Raw genomic sequence first — 23,062 nt, forward strand, 5'->3', positions numbered from 1 at the left:
GCCCAGAGCACTGATCCTGAGCCGCTGGAGTCTTCAGAACTTGAAGTATTTACAGTCATTCACTGTACTCTACCAGGTGTGTGGATTTTTTTTGTGTGTGTGTTGTGGTGGAGGGTGTGATTGCATGCTAGGGTGTGGGAAGGCAGGATCCAGGGTAAATCCAAGTACATTTTTGCCCAGTGTCCAATCAATATTAAAGAAAGCCCTGCGCACAGGCATTTAAAAAGGTTCAAAATGGGGTCTTCTGTCCAGGAAGAACAGAAGAACAGCACTGCATCTGCCAACAGGCTCAGCCCAATTCACTCTAATGTAGTTAAGCTGCAATAAAAGACAGAAGTTATGTACGAACAGTTTATGGAAGAAAGCAAACATGTTTTTCTAATTTTGAACAATCCCTTTAATGCTGTATGATCACTGGTGTTATTGAGCTTTGTTGCCCCATCTGTTCATATAGGGGTTTGTCTGAGATTACTAAAAAATGGCTGCTTGTCCCCAAACAGTGCCACTCCTGCCCAGATATTTTCTGTGGTATTTCAGTTTGACTCCACTTCACTAGAGATACTGTAAGTTACAATACTAGACATAGGCCATGAACACGTGTGATGTGGTTTTTGGAAGACAGGAGAACATTTTTGAGAATGTTTCCCTTCTCTCCTGAACTGGGTTTCCTTTTTGTAGGAACACAGAGCACTATAAGAAAGGCGTCAGCTGTGACACTGGTGCATGGAGAATTTTGAGGACTCGTGGGGGAGCTTCAATGCACAACTTAGCCACACAGCGTAGACGGACACATGGGCACAGTAAAAGTATAAATTTTAGCACATAAATATAACCATTTCTATTTAAAGTGATTCCGTATGTGGAGCTGCTAATATGTAAGTAACTTTTACATAACACAGAGAAATGCAGCTGAAGGCTTTCAAAATGTTTTATCTTAGCCCAGTGCCGAATTCACAGCTACACTGCTCATTACTGCTATATTATGTCTTCCACACTGCTGCTTCTGAGTGTATATGTAAGATAGAAGAGCAGGATTACCTCTTCTATCTGTTTGCCTTGATCATAGAGCTAATCCCCTGCTTCTCCCCCTCCCCTCTCCATAGACTTTTATAGCAAATATGTGGCCACAGGATGAAAAAGGCGCTCATAGGGTAAATAGGTAAAGATGAAACAGCGTTCTTCAATTTAAGATGAGTATGTGCTGCTCACCTGTTTAGGTTGCACCGATTGGGTGCAACCGCGATGAAGGTCCGCTGGATTAGCTAGGTATCAGGTTGGAGCTGCCGTGTCCAAAGGAACCAAGGGGCGAGGGCCAAGTCGCCACTTCGTTGATTACTAGAAATACTGACAGTGCCTGTCACGACCTTTGTGGTCTGGCAAGCTGGTGGACGTGAGGCGCAAATCACAACCGGTTTTGACAAGTACGGGTTTATTGAGAGACAGCGCGTTTCGGGGTGCGCATGACCCCTTTATCAAGTCTACAAGAAACATAAATAATAACAAAAAAGTATACTTTTTTGTTATTATTTATGTTTCTTGTAGACTTGATAAAGGGGTCATGCGCACCCCAAAACGCGTTGTCTCTCAATAAACCCGTACTTGTCAAAACCGGTTGTGATTTGCGCCTCACGTCCACCAGCTTGCCAGACCACAAAGGTCGTGACATAGACTTTTATAGGCAGCTGTAACCTGATTTCTCAGTGAAGTTGCATAGCCCTCTCCTCTCTGGATTTTAATCCATACACCGGGGTGTTGAGTGCAGTATACAGCTGACACCCAGGTGCAATGGCTGGAATTGGAAATAACTTTGATCCCGGCCATTTGGCCCCTCAGAGTCAATAGCAACAATGGTATCTGAGTGGTTATAGAGAGGGGACTTCTCTTGTCCAATTGATAGAAAGTTGTTTTGAATTGGAGGAACACTTAAACCACGAAATAAAAAAAGACAATGCAATGCACATACCGTAGATGTTTTTTTTTTTGTTGACTTTCTTGTCATACTGTTTTCGACAAACTATAACAGTTTGTATTCTGTTCTTCAAGAACACATGGAAGTATTTCAGCAAATGGATAGTTTACCTTTAAAAGATCAACTAATGGTTGAAATTGTGTAATGTATTATTTCATGTACTTTAGAATTACTCTCTATATTCCATATGCACAAATTAGTTTTTCACACTAGTTTTCAGAGTATTTGTCATGCACATGCACTGCCCCTCATCACGTCCTTTGTATTTTAAAGGGGCTCTCTGGACTTGTATAAATTAGAAATCTAATATACTCTTCTGTGATTTGATCCTTGAAATTTCCTCCAGTGCCACTGCATAGACAGGGACATAAGTAGATGAAGAATTAGAGGTGGAAGCTGACTGGCTGCCGTGGGTAGCTACTTCACCTTTTCCTTACACCAGGTTTAATGATTATGCAGTTGAGATTGTCTTCTGCTGAACTTCAGCAATCCTTCTTGTAGCTTAGTGATACCAATGCTTTCAATTTATAAACTTGCAAAGCAGCATCTACCAAGAAAGAGAACAATCTCGCCACCGCCAAATATAGTCAGGTCAGATATGACCTGGCTGGCAAGATGGTTCTCTTTCTTGGGAGATCAGATACCTCTTTACATATTTGTTTCCCATGGAGCATTGCCAAAGGTTCTCCATACCATGGATTACTTCCAGTAAATCTCCATACACAACTGGTCTCCTTAATGAGATTCAGCACCCTGCCTAAGTAAATTAATAAACTTAATATTGCTTTAAGGGGTTCTCCTAATCATTGCTCCCTAGGCAAAACGAGCCATTATAACTGATGAAAGGTATTTGGGAATATATTTATAATAAAGTCATATTTACGTATTTTTATTTTCTTAATTCTTGATGAACCCCTTTAAAGAAAACACTCTAGGTACAGCAGTTATTAATTCAGGACAAATAAACCCCACCCTGGAAATGTCCACAAGTCATGTGGGACTGCCCACTTATGGATAGGTTTATATAAGCTCTACCCATTTTTTTGCTCAGGACAGCCTGAATTTGTAGAGACAGTCTGAAAATTAGGGACAGTCCCTGCAAATTTAGGACCGATGGCAATTATTGTGTTATGTCTAGTGTGTGGTCTGATGGGCCAGTGCACGCCACATAGATTCTCTGGTTTTCTTTGAATACTTGTGTCATGCTTTGCCCCCTATGTCCCTATAAACCTTTGCCTGGAGTATTCCTTTAAGCACAAAAACTGCAAGTATTTCTGAAGTGTTCGAAATTTGTATATAATAAAAATAAAAAAGAAGTAAAAAAAAAACAACAGCCATGGAGAAAGTTCACATAATCTCTTTAATACTGCGTAATACTTTTTCCTTTTAAAATACAGTATTTTGAGGTAGACCATCACAGCTCAAGAGTATCCCAACATTAAAAGGACATGAAATAAATACTTCATGTACAATACATTGCAAAATGAGGTAGAAATGGTTACAGAAGATGGGACACGGTCAGATGAAAACCTTTGCATTTGACACAGTACCACTTTTTGGAAAATGCATTTCTTTAGTAGCTGGAGAGGCCTGCTATGATGATAGATTGTTGTGATAAAACGGTCTGAGGAGGACAGCTAGGGCTATAACATTCAGTGCACAGTGAATTATTTCTGTTTTCTTAGAAAATGGATTTATTTTTATTTTTTTTGCAGTGCGTAGTTACAGATGTTCTCAAAGACGCTGACCAGCATCTACAGTTATATCCAACAGCATTGAGAATAAGGCATGATTTAACTTATTAAAGTAAGGGAAAGTTTTTGTCAAATTTATCTTTTTTTCTTAAGAATGCTAACAACATGCATTACATCATATATGTACTCCTTCAAGTATATGTACAAAACCTGTAGATGTAGCCTTCATTTGGATGTAGTCTTAAAGTGGACCTGTCACTTCTCCTAACATGTCTGTTTTAATATATCTACTAGAAGTATATGATTGAATGGTCAACAGTCTGCAATAAAGGTCCATCTGGGTGTTACCGGGTGGGGGGTCCCTGCATGGTCAGATGCTGGCAGCACTGACTTGATAGTGTCAGACTGTACAGGGACACACGCCATCTGGTAACACCCATCCGTATTTTTATTGCAAATTGCTGGAGATTCATTCATAAACTGCTACTAGGAATAATAAAGGAATGGCACAGCTGGTCTAAAAAGAGAAGAAACAGAGATTTTCACAGCTTAGAATAAATGAAGATGAATCTAGCCAGTTGCATTAGTCTAGAACAGAAAAACAGGACTTGGACCTAGGGATCCCAAATTTGGGTTTGGGGTTCTTGATTTGTATTCCACTAAAACATACTGTACCTAGAATTGGACACTGATTTTTATGATTACAGTTAAAATTCTTACTAGTCTAAAACAGAAGATGATTACGGTATTTATCACTGTACATATTTCTGGCAAAATACTATTTAATGTTTATCTTATAAAGTTTCAGGTTTTGCTTAAGGGGGTCACATAACCAGATAACTGAGCCATAGAATAGGCAGACCTATGACAGGGGCTCTTCTACAGTGACCTTTTCTTGATACATACTTGCTCAAAATAGATGCAATTGCTACAGAGAGCCACAAGTTGAATATCACAGGTATAGACAACCATAAAACAATCTCTAACTCGCTCACAGATCATGGCTATGAAATTCCTCCAGTTTTTGATTGCCACCATTGATAATAGTGTGAATAGCACTCTGTACTATTCAACAACACATTAAACCTGGAGGGAGATACTCTTCACATACCCTCCAAAGCCTTCTCAGAATTGTCTAAATATTCAGAATAAAGAACATATTGGCATCCAGCCTCCATCACACACTCATCATGACTTTGATGTTTTGTCCTGCATCGATCTATTGTCTGTCTTCCCATCTCCTTCACAATGGACAAAGACTACAAACATACCCCAGGAATCTTTACTTTGGTGCACTATGTTTTGTCAAATCAATGTACCAGTTTATGTAAAATTAAAGAATCAAATCACCATCAGACTAAAGTCTTTATGCTATATGAAACCAGAATTCTTTGCTTAAAGGTTCTTACCATGACCCTTAGGAATTCCAGGGTTAGATCACTATCAAGTAATGACGGCAATGCACTGCAATGCTTTTCACATGACGTCTATGGGCAGAACAGACACTTCTGTCATGCCATCAGTCTGGATATCGTAATTCTGATAACAATGATAAACCATTATAAAGATGTTATCTATATTCTCAGTCGTTCGTTCCTTAACCATATCAGTCTTTTTGTATACATTGTATTTCTTCAACATTAGCTCTATCAGGGTTTAAAGTTTTTAAAGGTCCTAAAGTGACAATGAACATGCACTAAGATTTTGGATGGCCATGTTTTGTGGCACTAACAAGCGTGACAGATGCCAAGTGATGAAAGATATCTATAAAAAATTTGATCTGCTGTGTTGGATGTTTAGGGGTGATTGTCAAGTCATTCATACTGAATGAAAGATCTGCTTCCCATCAAAGAAAGCCCAGACTAGACTACAGATCACAGCACAGATCAATTGTATTGTCCAAATTGTCATTTTAAATTAAAACTTTGCCAACAACCTTCACAGACCAACCGTGTTTGATAGGTTGGTCAGAAAACAGGCATCTGAAATCCTTAATGTATGGCCAACTTAAGGGTACGGCCATACATTCAGGTTTCTTAATGCAGATTTGAAAGCCAAAATCAACAGTGAATGAAAAAAAAGAAGACAAAATATTAAGGAAAGATACGACTTCTTCTCTTTTCTGAATTCACTCCTGGTTTTGGCATCTCGAAATCTGAACGTGTAGCTGTACCCTAACAGTCCTAGTATTTCATTGTCAATTAGTAAGTGGTAAGAAGAACAAAGTATAGATTGAGTGGAGTGTGCATGTCTAATGTCTAAAACTGTCTCAACATGTAAGGACTGAAATTCTCAAAAGAAGAACGGCATTCATGTAATAAATGTGGGTCAAATTCCAAAAAAAGTAAGATGCAAACCAATGTGAGAATAAACAAGGTGATATTGTCAGAAGGAAGAGGGGGGTCTCTAGAACAGATTTAGTAGCTTTAGCCTGAAACAGTTGGAAATAATTACACACACAAAGAGAGTATTGTTTGTAAGTGGTATGCTTCACACACTAGCCCCATGAGTAACACAGAAAGCTTGTATTTCAGTGCAAGATAAGTCTTTTTATGGCAGTGAAGAATTCTTTATTTTGATGCATTCATTTCCTGAGCCAAATCCAAGGCTCAGGCCACGCTATTACAGAATTAAGTGGAATTTACTGACTATGTATCACTCATTCATTAGATTTCATTTGAGTGGGAGGATGGGAAATATACAGTATGTTGTCCAAGGTTTACATGATTATATTTGAGGCTCATGGTAAAATATGTGAATGGCTGGGGGCCACTACAAAGCCTAAAAGAACATCTTCACATCCCAAGCATTATTCCAAGAACTTTGTCTGGGATATTACATGGATAGGCTTTCTTTGAGAGCAAGTAATACAAGTGTAGCAATTTCCTAATGCTAGAGATAATGGTAGACTTACTTTAAGTGAATTTAATGTAGATATTTCTAACGTGTTATAATATTAGACTGCTCTCAAATCAATAGTGACCATTTGCTAATTCATTCCTAATAGCTTAACACTAGTAAATGCTCCACTGAGTTGTAAAACTAATGGATAGAAGACCCTATTAATTGGAGATAGAAATATTTGATTAGCATTTTCGAGAAAAAATAACTCAGAAAGGAATTAAAACACTTCGGGGTTTGTGCATCAATCAGGTTACAAATGGAAGGGGCAAAAGTATGCTAAAAAATATTACCCTCAGTGTCTGGAGCGATGTATAGTTCCTTGTTGTCCTACCACTACCAACATCTCATCATCACTGGTAAATAACAAATTACCTGTCATATGGGATTCCTACATTTTTTACCCTCATTGCAACAAAAATGAACATTTAGTCAAAGCTAAGCACTAAGGATGTTAGCTCAAGTTACTCTTGCCCTTCCTTCAGATTTCTTTATTAATGCCCTCTCTGTGGTATCAGAACCTCATGGCATTCCTGTCCAGGAGTTTGTGAAGGGCTTTCGTAAACCACTATAAATCGGTTTTGTGTATTTTACCTTACTATTGAGTTACAGGCTCTAAAAGGTACCGTTAAGTCATAAAGTCCTTAATGATTAACCACAACAGTTCTCCCATGGATGGGAAAAGAAGCAATGCTTTTATCAGGGATCAATTTGACATTATTAGCAATTAGGGATTCTGCAGGAACATTTCTTCACTTGAGGTAGTTAGGAGAAATTGACTTTGGCACAAAACCAAGTGATGAGTTTCATGTGGATCAGGCCCCGGATATGTTGTGGCACCCTAATGCCTGACAGTGTGAAATTACCATTGTGGATGAAGGGTGCAATTCATTAATACAAAGCAATCCTATGTCTGATTGGTAAAGGATTTTTACCGTGCTGTAATTATACTGTGTGAATGTACAAGGAGGCCGAAGCTGACAATGAAGGGTTTGTAATGGATTTCTAGATGGTTTGGTTTAACTGTGGTTAACCACAAAATTAAAATGATGAGGCTTTTTACTAATACTTCACAGCAAAATCAGTGTAAAAGGAGTATAGTATTTACATAGCGGTTAATTAGAGCCCAGTGAATGTTCTAATATTTGATCTCCTATTCCTTATGAACACTTTGAGAGGCAATTTATCACAAACCAGAGTTTTATGCCAGTCTATACTATCCCCTGCGCTGCTGGAACATGTGCCTAATTTATGACAAAGAGCATGCCTCGACATAAATTAGGCACATCCTCCGGCAAACCATGCGCCTATACTGAAACCTATGGCAGCTCCAGAAAGTGGCGCACAAGAAAATTTATTTGCTGGTCCCGCACCAGCATGTCCCATTTTGGCTTAAATTAGGCGCAGTGGCATTTAAAAAGTCGCAAACATGATGTTTGCAACTTTTTTATGCCATAAAACTGTCATGGGGGAATTTGAATGCGAACCTGTAGTCTGTGGTGGTTGTTTTATGGGATAATACTAATATTTTATTCTTTGTGACATCTATGAAACATAGAGGTCCATGCGGCACGCATTCCAATGGACGGAGCTGTGCTTAGTAAGCTTTGAGGAGGCCACAGTCCCACAAGTGATGGGTCCCAGGTGTCAAATCTCCATCGATCTAATATTAATAACCTATCCTGATGATGAGTCATAGCTATTACAATCTTAGAAAACCCCTTTAAATTAATACACTAGGATTTAGTAGGAAACGTTCAGTGCGTGCATTTGCTAAACTTTACATTGCCGTTACATTGTCTTAAATTCTGGCAAGGTTTTTATAAGAATTGGCGTTGGCATTTTTTAAATAAGATACTACAAGCTATGGATAATATCTAGTCATGATAATTGAGAATATCACAAGACTACTGTTAGAAGACGAGGCTTACCTATATTTGGTGTGCTGCCAATATACTACACACTACAATGGAGCCTCTTGAAGGCTTACTAACATGAAAAGTTTGATCCTCAAGAGCTGTGCACAGTCTCTGAATATGCCCTGACATTTTTTAATGAACAGCATAGCACATTGCAACATTTTAATCACATTAGTCTGAATATAATACATACATTACATCGCAACCCATTCAAAAGTTGAACTGTACAAAATGAAATTCTTAGTATCTTTGGTTTAAATCAAAACAAAAACAAGGTATAGTTTTAATAATTTTTGACTCCAGGCTGAGTTACAGAGAAGGCGGGAGGCAACTGATTAAATATGTACTATAAAACTAATAGAACTTTCTATGACAATATTTCAAAATATTAATCACTAACAAACTTTGGTTTAAAGAGAACATATTTTCACATGAAAATGAGGCATACATAAAGAGACAAACAAGACCATTAGTGATCAGTAAACAATCTGATAGAAGAACGAACACTGTATATAGTAACTATGGGTGGACAGTAATGTGATTTGGCATTCAGTGTAGTGAATAATCCCTATCCCTAAACACTTTGGTATTTTACATTCATCTTTACTTAAACACTATGAGTTCTTTGGTCATTTAACAAAATGATGATTTCAAACATTTTCCATCTAGTAAACTAAAGAACGATAACATGTTAAAATAAATTAGAAGATATAACTTGTATTTTGTGCATAATCTGAACATGCTATGTTTCTGTTCATGCTGGTCACTTGGGGTTCAGAGGTTGAGTTTGCACCTTGGCCCTGGAGCCTAAGGAGGTCCACAAGGTCCCTCTGCCCCACATGAAGAGACTGGTACTATAATAGCTTGGGGACCCTGAGACAGGTTATGCTTTGGGGCCTATGAGCTTTGAGTTACACCTCTACTTATCAACTTCACGTAAGTGTGGTCAAATATCAGTAGTGTTGTTTGTATGACACACTTGTGAATCTACAAATCTGACTTGGAGGTATGCATACATGACATGCCTAAACACTTGCCTTTTATATAAACCACTGAGGTGCAAAATTGAATAATATGTGGATAAACCATGTTATTCTTTTCTTTTTTTTTCTTGAATGCCAATTGATACATGATCCATAATGATGAGGCCATTTTGAAAGCCTAGTCATGCACCAGGCCAAAGTGTTCATCCATGTGAACATTGCTTAGGTTCACAAAATGGCTTCTTCTATTGTGTGTAATGAACCAGTATACTCAATTGTAGGATTTTTTTTTTGAAGGGCTTCATTCTTGCATATGGATGGAATAACCACTGATCAGTTGTGGGCAATACTATGCATTTCTTTTGTAGCTACCACATAAAACGAGATCACAGTTGTAAACATTGTCAACATAGAAAGACATATGTGAAGTTCTGACATAAACCATTTAAAACACAGGAAATAATATCCAAAAAGTGGTACTGACAATGTGTTCCAATCTACCGTGCTACTGACACATTTTGAAACCACATAACTCCATAAACACTACAGTAAAAATGAAATAATAATAATAATTAAGAAAAAAATTATAACCGGATTATAACCTTTGTAGGACATTTTGTTCCTGATAACTGGAGTGAAAGAACTGGCAATACATTCAATCCTGGTAATAACTTCAAGTACTTTTATGGTCTCTAATTCAAATGATCTTGAAAATGAGTCCTATACACATTCTTTTTGGAAGTAAACTTTTCCTGAGTATTTCAAAATAAACATGAAGAACATAAAAACAAGTAAAAAAAAAATACAAATGGTTCCTATACTTAGCTAGCAGTGTACTTTTCTTTCCATCCCTTCTTAGTTGTTGGTTCTTGAGCCTTGTACAACGCAATCAATTGCTGTTCCTGGTCACCAAATCTACGACAAGTGTGAACTGGGCTCCCCAAAGTGCCATGAAGGGGCTAACATTTTCTGATGATAAAACCATTAACATATGAACAGACTGGCCATGATGAACCAGTGGAAACAAGTCCTTGAGATCATATTATACTTGCAGAACATCTGAATTCCTAATCACCAAACTACAGTGGCACCGCCATCATTTGGCAATAAATAGAAGATATCCTGAGTACAGTGAAGAGCTACTTTTCTTTCTTATAGGTTTCCAAACGTGAAAACAATAACAAAAATTTTGATTTTTTTTCCTCAAAAACATTCAATGGTGTGAAAATTGCTGTACAAATATGTCAATGTGTATACACACGCGCATTTAAAAAAAAGATGCCCATCGCTTGACATGAAATTGTCACATTTACGTTTACAGGGAAGAAACACTTCTTTAAGGTATCCACTCATGTTAAGGATTCAACACACGCACCCTAAGGAAAAAAAAACAAAAAAAAAACAATGCCAGTGTTATGTCAAGGTATTAAACAGATTTCATTCCACAGTTAATGTCTTGAGCCGTACATTTTATTCCATTCCGCATATAAGTCTAATTGCTTTTGGGAAGTACCAGCTCGCAGTTTACAGAACGCCCCCTCAAAGTCTTTGTAGGATGTGGGTTGAAGTTGACCAGAAATACCATGGAGGTGATTGGCTCCAGCGTGCTGGCAGAGTTGAATGAGCTCATTGCCAGAGTAGCCTTCTGTGTGCTGAACAAGAAGGGCCATTTCCCTTTCACTAAGGCAGTAGTTTTGTTGAGCCAAAGTGTGGTGGAGGATTTGCCTCCTTGCTAGAGTATCAGGGGGAGCTATGTAAAACCGCTTGGCAAACCTACGGTGAGCAGCTTCATCAATATCATCCGGTCTCTGAGAAGTTCCAATAAAGATAATGCTATCATCAGTTGAGGTAGCTATGCTATCCAAGAAGGAAAGTAATTGGGACTTCAGATTACTGAGGTGAGCATTTTCCTCACTGATATGGGCAGAAAGTAGCAGATCAATTTCGCTAATAAAAACCACAGTAGGCTGATGACAGCTTGCCATGTAAAACACAGTCTGCAAAACCTTTTCACTCTTGTTCTTCCATTTAGAGACAAGTAGAGCGCTGTTGAGTTTCAGAAATGTAGACCCCAGCTGGGTTGCAATGCACCTGCTCAAAAGGGTTTTTCCTGAACCTGAAGGGCCAAACAGTAAAATACTTTTTGGAGGTCTGTTGGCTCCAGTGTATGCACCAGGTCTTAAAATAGGCCACACTAATTCTTCTTCAATTGCAGCCTTTACAGATACATGGCCAGCTATATCAGTCCACTGCACTGGGGGCCCACAGTCCACAATTTCATCATTGACAAGTTCTAAAATGAGAGGATCCACATTTTTTAACTTATCCTCTGATGGGTTACAAAATCCTGGTGGCTTAATCCCTGAAATCTGCATTCTCTGTGTAAAGACATGTCCTTGTTCATTCCCCCTCCGTTCATTAATTATTGGTGGTGTAAACTTACCAAATGTCTCACCAGGTCTTAAAGGGACCTCTTCATTATATGTAGGTGAAATCATTGCCTTCATCGACTGACTGCTGTACTTTCCTATTTGTTCTTCTTCTGCTGGGTGCTTTCCAGGTTTAAAGGGCATCTGAGGGGTCTCACCATTGCGACTAAAGCCATTGCCTCTGCATTCATTTGGTACATTGTCAGACATCTGAAATGATGTATCTGATGTAGTCTTTGGTTGCTCATAGCTGTATTTTCTGTATTTACCCTCACTTTCCTCTGTGGCCATATCAAAAGCTTTCCGCTTTAAGGAACTGCTTGACTCTGTGCTCAGAGGAGTGACTGAGATTGATGCTAAATTGGAACTTTGGTAACTGTATCCAGGGACCACAGTAGGTCTTGATGATGCTGTATGAGGTGGAAGTGGTGTCGGAGCAGCAATACCTGAAGGCAGATAACCAGAAGGATGTGCTGGATGCATCCCTCCATATCCAGGTTGAGTCGGGTAGCTGCTTGAACTATAGTTATATATTGTGCCAGAAGAACTATATCCATGAACTAAAGCTGGTGAAGCATGTGTTGGTTGAAGTCCTGAGCTATGGAGAGATGACGGGTGGCTTGCTGGAAGTGCTGCAGTGGGCTGACTACAATATCCAGATGGGAGATATGTGCCACTATAGGTTGAGGTATAATCCTGAGGTGCAACAAGACCACTTGCAGGATTAGGTGCTCCGCATGTGCTACCAGGATAAAGTGGTTCAGGCAAGTTGCCCGATGCAATTGTTGGGCTGCCCAACCCAATATGTCCATTGCCTGATTTGGAGCCAGCCAAACTGTCATGTATAGAGTTTACAGTATAGGAACTCTCAGACCCATGTGACATTTGCCAAGATTCAAGATCACTTTTCTGCCCATTAACAGGTCCAAATGCCCCATCTGTATAGCTACTTAGTGGTGCTCTCTCATATGAATCTAAGACCCCAGAGTACTTTTCTGCATATCTCTTCAGGAGGTTAGAAGCGGTCAGTGCAGATATGTCATCATTTGCCCATGCGTAATTAAGCCTTTGTCGACTATTTTGATACACATCAGATTTGTGTGCTGGAGATGAAGTAGTTGAGGAGACATCAAGGTGCTGCTCTGGCCACTGGTTGAGCGGCTGGGCATGCTCTGGTGTCCAGTGCATCTTCAAGAGAGCTGAAATAAAAAATAAATAAATGTAAAATTTGGGTAGCATATGCTAGAATTAGTGTTGATTGCAAATATTCTAATCACAAATTTTTATCGTGAATATCGGCACATTGCGAGAATTCGCGAAGATGTAGAATATAGTGCTATATATTTGTAATTGCGAATATTCTAGATTTTATTCCATAAGTAACCTATATTCTTACTTGTGGGCCAATGAGAAGACTGTACTATCTTTGTCAAAGCTTAGTAACATCCCTAGCAACCAATAGGAAAGTTGCCTACCCCTTACTATATAAGAACCTCCCCAGCAGCCATTCTCTGATGTTTTTTTGCAGTTATGAGAGAGAGAGAGAGAGAGAGAGAGAGAGAGAACAGTGTCAATGCTGTGCTCTGTGCTTTCATCTGGATCCTTTTCCTTATCCAATTACATTAGATAGTTAGTTAGCTCATATATAATACAGATAGTTAGTGGGAGATAGTCAGTGTAGGTTAGATAGTGATATAGTGTAGCTGGTTCCAGTGCAGGGTGTGAGGCAGTGTGATAGAAATTACTGTCATGTGATAGGAATTAGTGTCTCTGTTAGATACAGTGCTGTGATGTCACAACAATACTTAGTGCACCAATCAGTAATATCTACTTAGACCTGATAAAATGTGAAGTTGCATGTATTGCTCAAAAAATATGCATTAGTGCCAATTTGCGCAATTGCAAAAATAATGACTGGAGATCACGAATTCTAGAAATCGCAAATTTATTGCAAATATTATGCGAAATATTAGCAAAATATTGCGAGAACGAATATTGCTTCTCATCACTAGCTAGAAAGAAGCACAGTGTTGGTCTCAGTTGAAAGATGGACATTGATAGAAGAAACACAGTCCCACCTTCCCATCTATAGCCGACATTGTATGCAAAGTGGCCACTTAGTGTGCCAGTATTTAGAGTTTTCTTTGAACACAGAGAACATTCACATTAAGAACTATTACTTGAAGTTAAGAATTAAAGTTCGCCGACGAGTGGTAAATCGTGCCACAAAACCTAACACCATAGCCCCTTGGCTTAGGAAGACGGCCCAGAACTTGATTGCACAGGCTCAGAATCATAGCCAGTGATTTATTTTCAGGGTTGTTTGTATCAGATTTAGGATGGGCAAATTTCTTGATATTCAATTTGGATTTGATTCGGCCCAATTAGTTGGGTGATTCCATTTGAGTCCAAATAAATTTGACCCAAATCGAAAGTGCTCCAATAACCCTGTAAAATTGTGGATGACATTCTGCGGTCTCCTAGGACTCTATGCTACCCATTTCAGATTCTTTAACTGTCTTTAAGACAGCATTAGTTATCCTAAAGTGACAGCAACATATACGCCGATAAAAATGCATGGCTGCAGGATATACAGTATTTTTGACACCTAAAATATTGACAACAGAACAAATACAAATTTAGTTTTTAAAACATTATCATTTATATTATAAAGGTTATTCAAGCAGGGAAAGTTTTGATGGCAAAAGCTTTTTTGAAGTTTTGTGCTTAGTAATCTCAGGCATCAGATTCACAGCAAAACTCTACAAAATGCATAATTAACATGTCTTAATGGCATTGAAAATGTACACTTACCCATTAAATCAATATTTATTTATCTGGTTGAAGTGCATTTCCTGAGAAAAACGATCTGCTTCTAAATCACATATACTTTGGCGTCAGCTGCAAACCACAGATCTGAAAAAAGAGAAGAGACGTATAGATGGATTTTATGACGTTCACCAGCACTTTTTGCATACATTGCATTATATAGACATTTGCCTTTTGCAAACAAGTTACAAGCATTCAGCTTATCATATAATAGTAAACACTTTAATAATATCTGCTGTGGTGATATGTACAGTATAAGTCCTGGTAGGTGTGTATATTCCACCCAGATACCTCAGCTGGGGGAGATAACTGAAATTTAGAAAGCTGCAGTGGTTTCAGCAAAGTGTAGTTTGCTGAGACAGTTTTGTCTAGATGTTGTTCTGGGCTGGATTTTATGTGGACTGGGGGATAGGTTTGGTAGTGGGATCTGCCAGTCCACACCCTTCCACTACATGTATTGTCTTTTGCCGGATGTGGTCGCAGGTGAGGCGTGCTGCTGTAATCAAGGAGGAATAAAACAACCCTCTGTGTATGACTTGGAGGGAGAAAGGCTGAGGAAGCCTGAGAGGCTCTGTGTGGTCTCAGCCAGGAGGGCCTGAAGTTTGGGGGGCCAAGTGACGCCTACGGAAAGAGCGTCCCACGGTCAGAGTCGGGAGGACTTCTGGACCATCTTCCCCCAAGTCTGTGATTGCGACCCCCTGAGAGAGAGCTATCCCTTAAACTGCATAGAGAAAGTGGCCAGAAAACGGATAATTCATCGATTTCTTGCAAAATATTGAAAGAAAAAAGTTTTTTTTTAGTGTTTCCTGGCTCATATTATTCCTTTTTAGTGTTAAAAATAATGGACAAAGCGAATGATGTAATACACAGAAAAGAATTACATCAAAGAGATTCACCACCTTAGTATAATGGTACAAAAATATGGTTACTACAGAAAATAAGATTTAAGCTTTTATTTAGATTTTTTTGATGAAATTCATTAATAGTTTTGCAAGATGCTTAAAGGGAACCTGTCGTCAACTTTATGCTGCCTATACTAATGGCAGCCTATAGTAGAGACAGGTGAGTTGATTTCAGCGCCCTGTCATTTAAAAGTAAGTGGTTGCCGAGAACCAACTTCACAATCATTGCAGACTGGGCTTGGAAAAGAGTCACGGCCACCTGAGAAGAGTCATGGTTATTCATGAATTCCTGCTTTCCCTGCCCACCTTCTGATGACCGATGTCTTCTACCTAGTTTTCCCCCTTTCTCTCCAGGAGAGAACTGCCAATCATCAGCAGGTGGGTGAGAGAGCAGGAGATTATAAATAACCAGGACTCTTCTCAGGTAGATTTGACTCTTTTCCAGGCCTGGGCTGCAATGATTATGATGCTGGTTCTCGGCAACCACGTACTTTTAGCTCATGAGTGAAACACCGCTGACATCAGCATTTCTGTCAGTATTTTATGCTGCCCTGAGTAAGGTCAGCATCAAGTTGATAACAGGTTCCCTTTAAATTTACATGCCGGTGTAAATAATTCTAACTATGTCCAATTGATCAGTATGGAGCAACTAACTATCTCACATTTTTCTTCCTAACACCACTTCAGGACCAATACACATGTGAAATTTAGTGGCAAAAGTGTAACACATCTAGGCACCTCTTTTAAAACCTGCTGAGGTAGATGTAAAAAGTGTTTAACCCCTTGCCAACAACCCATTGACTATATATGTCCAGGAGGTCAGCATATATCTCTGCACACATTTTAAAACATCTGCGCAGAGATAGCAGCTGCATGCTGATCGTACAGCTGCAGGAGAGCAAAGCCTGCTGTTAAGCCTTTTTAATGATCCCTGTCTTCCCCATCGCTCTAAACATGGCGATGAGGAATCGTTCTGGCTCCGTCCACAGCAGACTTGACATCCCGTCTACAGCCAGGCCGGAAACCTGAAAAGTCAATGGAAACAGAAGAGGAGCGTCACATGACCAGGTTCCCGAGTGGTCAATCAATGCAACTTCGGGATAGTAAGTATATTACCACCCTAATTCTATAGGCTCAAGTAAAAACAGTTCTGGATACGCGGTCAGTCTCTGGAACACCCTGAAAGTCTCATATGATGTAGGTATTTCAAAACTTCTTCCTCGCTGCAGATGGAATTAGCGCCTTAATTCACACCAATCAACTGCTTCTGGAACATTAAGCCAACGGTAATACTGCTCCTCCCTGCTCCGGTCCTATTACACAATTGTATCGACAATAGTAAAGATCCGTAAGCAAGAAGTGCGCAAAATATTTATTTACTCACAGGATGGTAGTTTAAAATCGCATATAAATTCCACTTCCCATCAATGTACTTGTGGTTTCCTCCACATGACACAAAATATACTTGAAATCAGCCTGACCCGGGTTTCGCTCCTCTTCGTCGGGGACTGTTTTGTCTATTTTGCACACTTCTTGCTTACGGATCTTTACTATTGTCAATACAATTGTGTATTAGGACCGAAGCAAGGAGGAGCAGTATTCCCGTTGGCTTAATGTTCCAGAAGGAATTGCTTGGTGTGAATTAAGGCGCTGATTCGATCTGCAGTGAGGAAGAAGTTTGGAAATACCTACCTCATATGAGATTCTCAGGTTGTTCCAGACATTGAGTGCGGATCTGGTACTGTTTTTATTTGATTTTATATTTAGAATGTGGACCTATTCCCTGTTTTGGATCCAGCTGCCAAATCAGTTTTAGAAGGTTGCACAGAGACGTGATTTTTTATTTCTTTATCTACTGTAATTCTATTGGTTAACTATTTGTTGTTAAGGACGGTCTGCGGGTCCCGCTGAGTCCCAGAAAACCCCTTTAGAACCAGTAATCTGAAGCAAAATAAGTCACATGCTGTTAATTACTTTGGCACATTTTACCGTGCAGTTTTTTGTAAACATTTTCAAAACTGTTGCAAAAATGTCTAACAAGTAATACATTTGGGACACATTTTTTTGTTAGTTTTTTTCTATTTTCTGAAATTTTTATTAATATATATATATATATATATATATATTTATATATATATATATACACACACACACACACACATTGAACAAAGCAACTAATGAAAGCAATATGGAAGAATGTTAATCACACATCAATGTCTGCAGGATAAGTAAGTTTAATTGCACAATTTTTCTGCTGATCAGTTTTCCTCCCTACAACTAATGAACAGAGACAAGATTGAGAGACTTGCTAAGGGCAAAACAAATTCCAAAATTTCAGTGCTGGCAAGACCCTCCCCCCTCCACTTTGTTGATTATGTTACAGGCATACAGATCTGTCCCTATGCACAAAGTATTTCTTGCCCTCTGGCTAGGAATACTGGCTTTCCCAACATCTGCATGAGCAAGTCCCTCTGGGCCTATTGTTGTCCTTCTGTGTGTTTTCTCCATTCGCCTTTTTTCATAAAGACCATGGGGGATAGCCAACCTAAAGGGGGTTGGGAAGCGCCCGTGTACTATTCACTGGCTGTGCAGCTTTTAAGCTACTTTGTGGCTGTAGCACAATTAGATTACCTAATGCTTTAATTGACTTATACAGCATCGCAACTTTCATTTTGGATATCAAAACTACACAAGAGGATTTAACCAGCAGCTCTGCAAAGCTTTATCCAGCCCGGCCACCGTTTACTAGCCATTATTGAAAGTGCCACAGATAGGTAAACGGTCATTAGTGATGGCAAAGAGTTTATTCCAATAGATCTTTTTTCATGAAAATGAGGCCAGGTTTTCCTATTGAATGCTCCTCTCCAAATATGGGCTGATTTAAGAGAGAGTTAAGTCTTTTTAGAAAGTGTCCTCAATGGTTTTAAAAACAGGACTGGAAGCACGAGAGGGGCTCATTCAGGAACAGAATAGATTCAGGTCCCTGTCCCAAAATATAGTAGGATTAATTATTAAAAACTACTTTGCTGCATGTCTTATGTTAAATATAAGAGGCATGAATGTCTCTTTAGCCAAGTTTATATACTTGAACATATATTATATATAGTTACGTCTTAATTTTGTCTGCTTTTCCTTTAAAGTTTATGTATACAAACCTATCATGTCTTAGCTAGTGAAATGCTTGGTTCCTTTAATGTGTCACAAAAAAATATTCTACATTTTTCAAATCAGCACCTGGATCTGAATACTTTTGTAATTGCAAGTAATTAAAAATTTATTATAGCCACTAAGCTGTTCAATAAAATGTATCTGTATAGCGCCACCTGCTGTTAGGTTTTTTCCCTTATTTCTTTTCCACCTCACTTAGGTGGTCGCATGCGCTCAGTTTAAATCTTCAACTGCCACCAGCCATATCTTCTGTGACAGTTACGAGGAAAGAGCTGCAGCAGAAATGACACACCCCTTGAGAAAGAACACGCCTCCTGAGCTGCCAGCTTGATAGAAATATAGCAGAGCAGTGAATGGGGAGATCTCTGGACCCATGTGAGGTACAGGGCAGGTTTTAGCTTTGTTAGAGATTGTCATGTATTATATGATGGCACATCCCCTTTAATTGTGTCCTTAAAACAATGCTAGACACCAATTTAGTATATAGATGTTACTGATTATGGCCTGCCATAACACACTGCCAACAATTCTAGGTGTTACCTTTGGGGTATTTAATCCCTGCCCCTGGAAACGCCCAAAATCCACCCCAGAAACCACTTATGGCCATGGCTTACACAAGCCAGCCATTTGCAGCCCTACAGTCCAAATTTGCTGTGTCTGTCTATGAAAATTAGGGACAATCCCTGCATTTTTCAGAAAGTTGGTAACTATTAGTATAGACTTCAATAACGAACACATTTCTATGGCTGGGCTGGCCCCACATAGCGTGGCGCAATTAGTCCACTGTTACTCCCCACCGCACACAGACACACGCACATGTTATACCCTATTCATATGTTTTCTCCTGTACACTGCTACGTATCTGCGGTGCGGATTCCACATCACACATCTGCCAAGTCTGAATATGATGCATGGATGAATTCATGCTCCCTCCACCTTTGAATTGAATTCCTACCCTTCCCTTTTTGTAAATAAAAGTGTCTTTTATGAATTCATGCCCTATTCCCAACTTTATTAAAGCCATGTGACGTGATTTGAGAAAAATGCCTCAGTGATGCTCTCTTTCACTGCCTGCTCCTTCTCCATCTGCTCCAGAGATTGCTCACATCAGGCAAATCAATGTAAATATGCGCTATCCATATTAAGTGTGGAGAAACTGGAGCATTTCATTGTAGATTTTACCTTCAGTTGTGCGGCCACCAACGGTGGATATGCTATCTTCCACCACAGAATTTCATGTGGAAAATCCACAGAGTTATACACTCACAGAAAACTGGATGGCACTTAAAAAGAAATCATCCATACGCTACTGAAAATCTCCTCAATAGAATTTAGACATAACTTGACATGTGGGGTGGCTTTTAAATCCGTGAAAGGTCAATTGATGTTGCGGGTTTTCAGTGTAGATTTTACCTTTTACATTGCAGAGGATTAACTCTGCGGAAAGCCTGTAGAATTAACGTTATGAATTCCACAACAAAGTCTGCACCATTTGATGTGGATTTTGGTGCTGTAATATTCTGGCAGATACGATTTTCCATATCCTAAATGTACAGGGTGAAATTGACAGTGAATCCACAGCCCAATCAATGGGAATTTAAAAGTGTTGAGCGAATCCAAATTTTAGGAAAAATTTAATTTGTCACAAAGACGTCTTTCCTTGCACTTCATGGTAATTAATAAATTTTTCCTGAAATGGTGGTTAAAAAAATAAATAAATACTCATCTCATTAATTTTTCTCGGTGACAATCCATCGTGACCATCCTGATTGAAGAAACCACCAAATCTCGCATGTAGTGACGCGTGACGCCACCACATCAGCGCGCTGGACGTACTTGATGACGTCATCACAATCGGTGAATTACATCACCGCGCAAGAGTTTGCTCAGTTTCTTCAATCAAGATCTCCGGGACGGCCTCTTTGCGGGCAAATGGATAGGGTGAGTATGTCAACCCTTGAAAGGCCTCAATTTTAATGTCAGATGTCAAGATCAGCGATGAATGCATTATCTGAGTGGTTTAATGACGGGGGCGGCGCCCACTACATACAATTGAATGCAATTCGTGACAAAGTAATTTGTAACTAATCGGATTCCTTTGCGAATTTCGGCAGAGCAGCCGAATCGAATTTTTGATAACTCAAGTGCAAAGAGTGGTACATAATATATTTTGGGTGTAGTGAGTGGGGTGACTAGGCTGGCCCAGAAATTGTTCTTGGGCCCACAGAACTCAAGTTACACCACCAAATGTAAGTGAAATCTGTCTCACAATACAAATAAATATTTTATTACCATGGAGTACACAGATCCTATATGGCAGAGGCACACAACCTTTTGAGGTCTACAGGCCACGCTGTCACACTAAACATCTCCCACAGGACCCCTTTAAAAACTCAAAGGGGTCCCACCATCTGACACTTTTATTATCAAAAGCATAATTTCCACTTCCAGGGCTCCCACCTATCAAGGGACTGGGAGTCGCCTTCTTCCCTGGTTGGCACATGACCTATGTTTTTAGTCGTTTGGTGATGGGTGCAAAAAAATGTTTTCTTCCAGGATCCAGTAACTTTAAAGAGGTTTAAACAGAATTACTATAATCCAGGCCCAAAAATCTTGATAATAGGGATGTCAATATATCATGTTTCATACAAATGAAAATATAACCGCAAACGCTTTACTCCTCTTAGTCTAAAAGGACAAACGTAGTTCACAATCAACGTACACAGCATCTACCCCTCTGCTTCTTTCTTGTGTTGTCAATACTCATTTTCAGTAATTTTATCAGACCCATTCTAGGGATCTAGACATCCAGTAATTAAATGTTATGGTGCCTTTGAGTAATGTTCCTTGTTTCTTCTAATTGACATGACAATACTACGTGAGAATTTCTATACATCTCAACATGTTGCTGCTGATAACATCCACTCTTCATCAAAGTTGCCTACCTTTAATCTTTTGGTTGGGCTTTAATTTTTATACTACAAGACATTTTTTTTCTAAAGACATCGGGCATCATAAGAGTTCAAGATGAAAGGAGCTTTCAACAAGAGCAGAAAGCAGATTTCAAGGCTTCATAGCCCAAGAGTCTCCATTGATTGTACTCCAGAAAATTGGTACAATCTTTCCTTGTAGACGTGAATGAGGAAAAGTAAAGTAAATTAAGTGAACAAAAGGCTTTAGTTACAACAGACAACTATGTGTCTTAGACTTCTTCTCTTAACAGAAATTGAGATCATGTGAGGAGCAACCTCTGATTTTACCTCTTGCATACTATTGTACCTTTTAAGAGAATTTCTCATCTTCCCCCTCTCAAAAGCACTCTCTCAGCATCTCAACGTGTAACAATCCAACATACATGTATATTGTCCTACTAGCCGTGTTTATTGCAGTACATATGCTGCAAGAAATCTATGTACCATGAAATAATAAATTATATTTTTGCTGGGTTTTCCATTTAAGTATGTACAGGTGAAACTCAAAAAATTTGAATAATGTGCAAAGTTCATTTATTTCAGTAATGCAACTTAAAAGGTGAAAATAACATATGAGATAGACTAATCACATGCAAAGTGAGATATTCCAAGCCTTTATTTGGTATAATTTGGATGATTATGGCTTACAGCTTATGAAACCCCAAAGTCACAATTTTGAGGTCCCCTTTGCTCAGGGGGTATGGATTAATTAGCTGACTAGAGTGTGACACTTTGAGCCTAGAATATTGAACCTTTTCACAAAATTCTAATTTTAAGCTGCATTAATGCAATTCCTTTTCATTTGCATTGCTAAAATAAATGAACTTTTGCACGATATTCAAATTTTTCGAGTTTCAACTGTATGTACCATGTATTTGGATAGTTCTAAGCATATAATTGCACATGATGATGAGTTCCCCTTGGGGCTCCCTGTATAGTGATACATGGACCAAGGAGTCTATTTCCGTAGGCACTATAAATGTTGCTATATTTTCACTTAGAAGCAAATTCTAGTGGAGTAGTCTCTACAATACATCATGTTAGGCCAGTTTCACACTATTATCCATATTTGTAAGATAAAACCAGGAGTAGAACCTACACAAAAAAAGTATAATGGAAAGATTTTTGCATCTTTTGCTCTTTGGACCGACTCCATATTGATGACTAAATTGATTCTAAACTAATTGGATTTAACCCACATTTAAAAAATAAATTTGAGTTGCATCTGAATCCAAATTTTGGTGATTGGATTCAGGAATATTTTGGGAGTATTAAGAGAGAGGTGTAAAGAGAGAA

At 38.9% G+C, this 23,062-nt stretch overlaps 1 protein-coding gene across 1 annotated transcript in view; it reads right to left on the bottom strand.

The window, feature by feature from the left end:
• Positions 1-3,309: 3,309 nt before the first annotated feature.
• The window catches only part of LOC122932745 (fidgetin-like), an 83,872-nt gene continuing 64,119 nt past the window's right edge, over positions 3,310-23,062 (bottom strand). The window contains exons 3-4 of the mRNA XM_044287340.1: positions 14,710-14,811; positions 3,310-13,094 (exon numbers count right to left, since the gene is read on the bottom strand). Coding sequence (XP_044143275.1) covers positions 10,915-13,094; positions 14,710-14,713 — 2,184 coding nt within the window. The 5' untranslated portion in view covers positions 14,714-14,811 and the 3' untranslated portion in view covers positions 3,310-10,914. The remainder of the gene's footprint in view (positions 13,095-14,709; positions 14,812-23,062) is intronic.

Source organism: Bufo gargarizans, chromosome 3 (assembly GCF_014858855.1).
Source record: "Bufo gargarizans isolate SCDJY-AF-19 chromosome 3, ASM1485885v1, whole genome shotgun sequence".
NCBI lineage: Eukaryota > Metazoa > Chordata > Amphibia > Anura > Bufonidae > Bufo > Bufo gargarizans.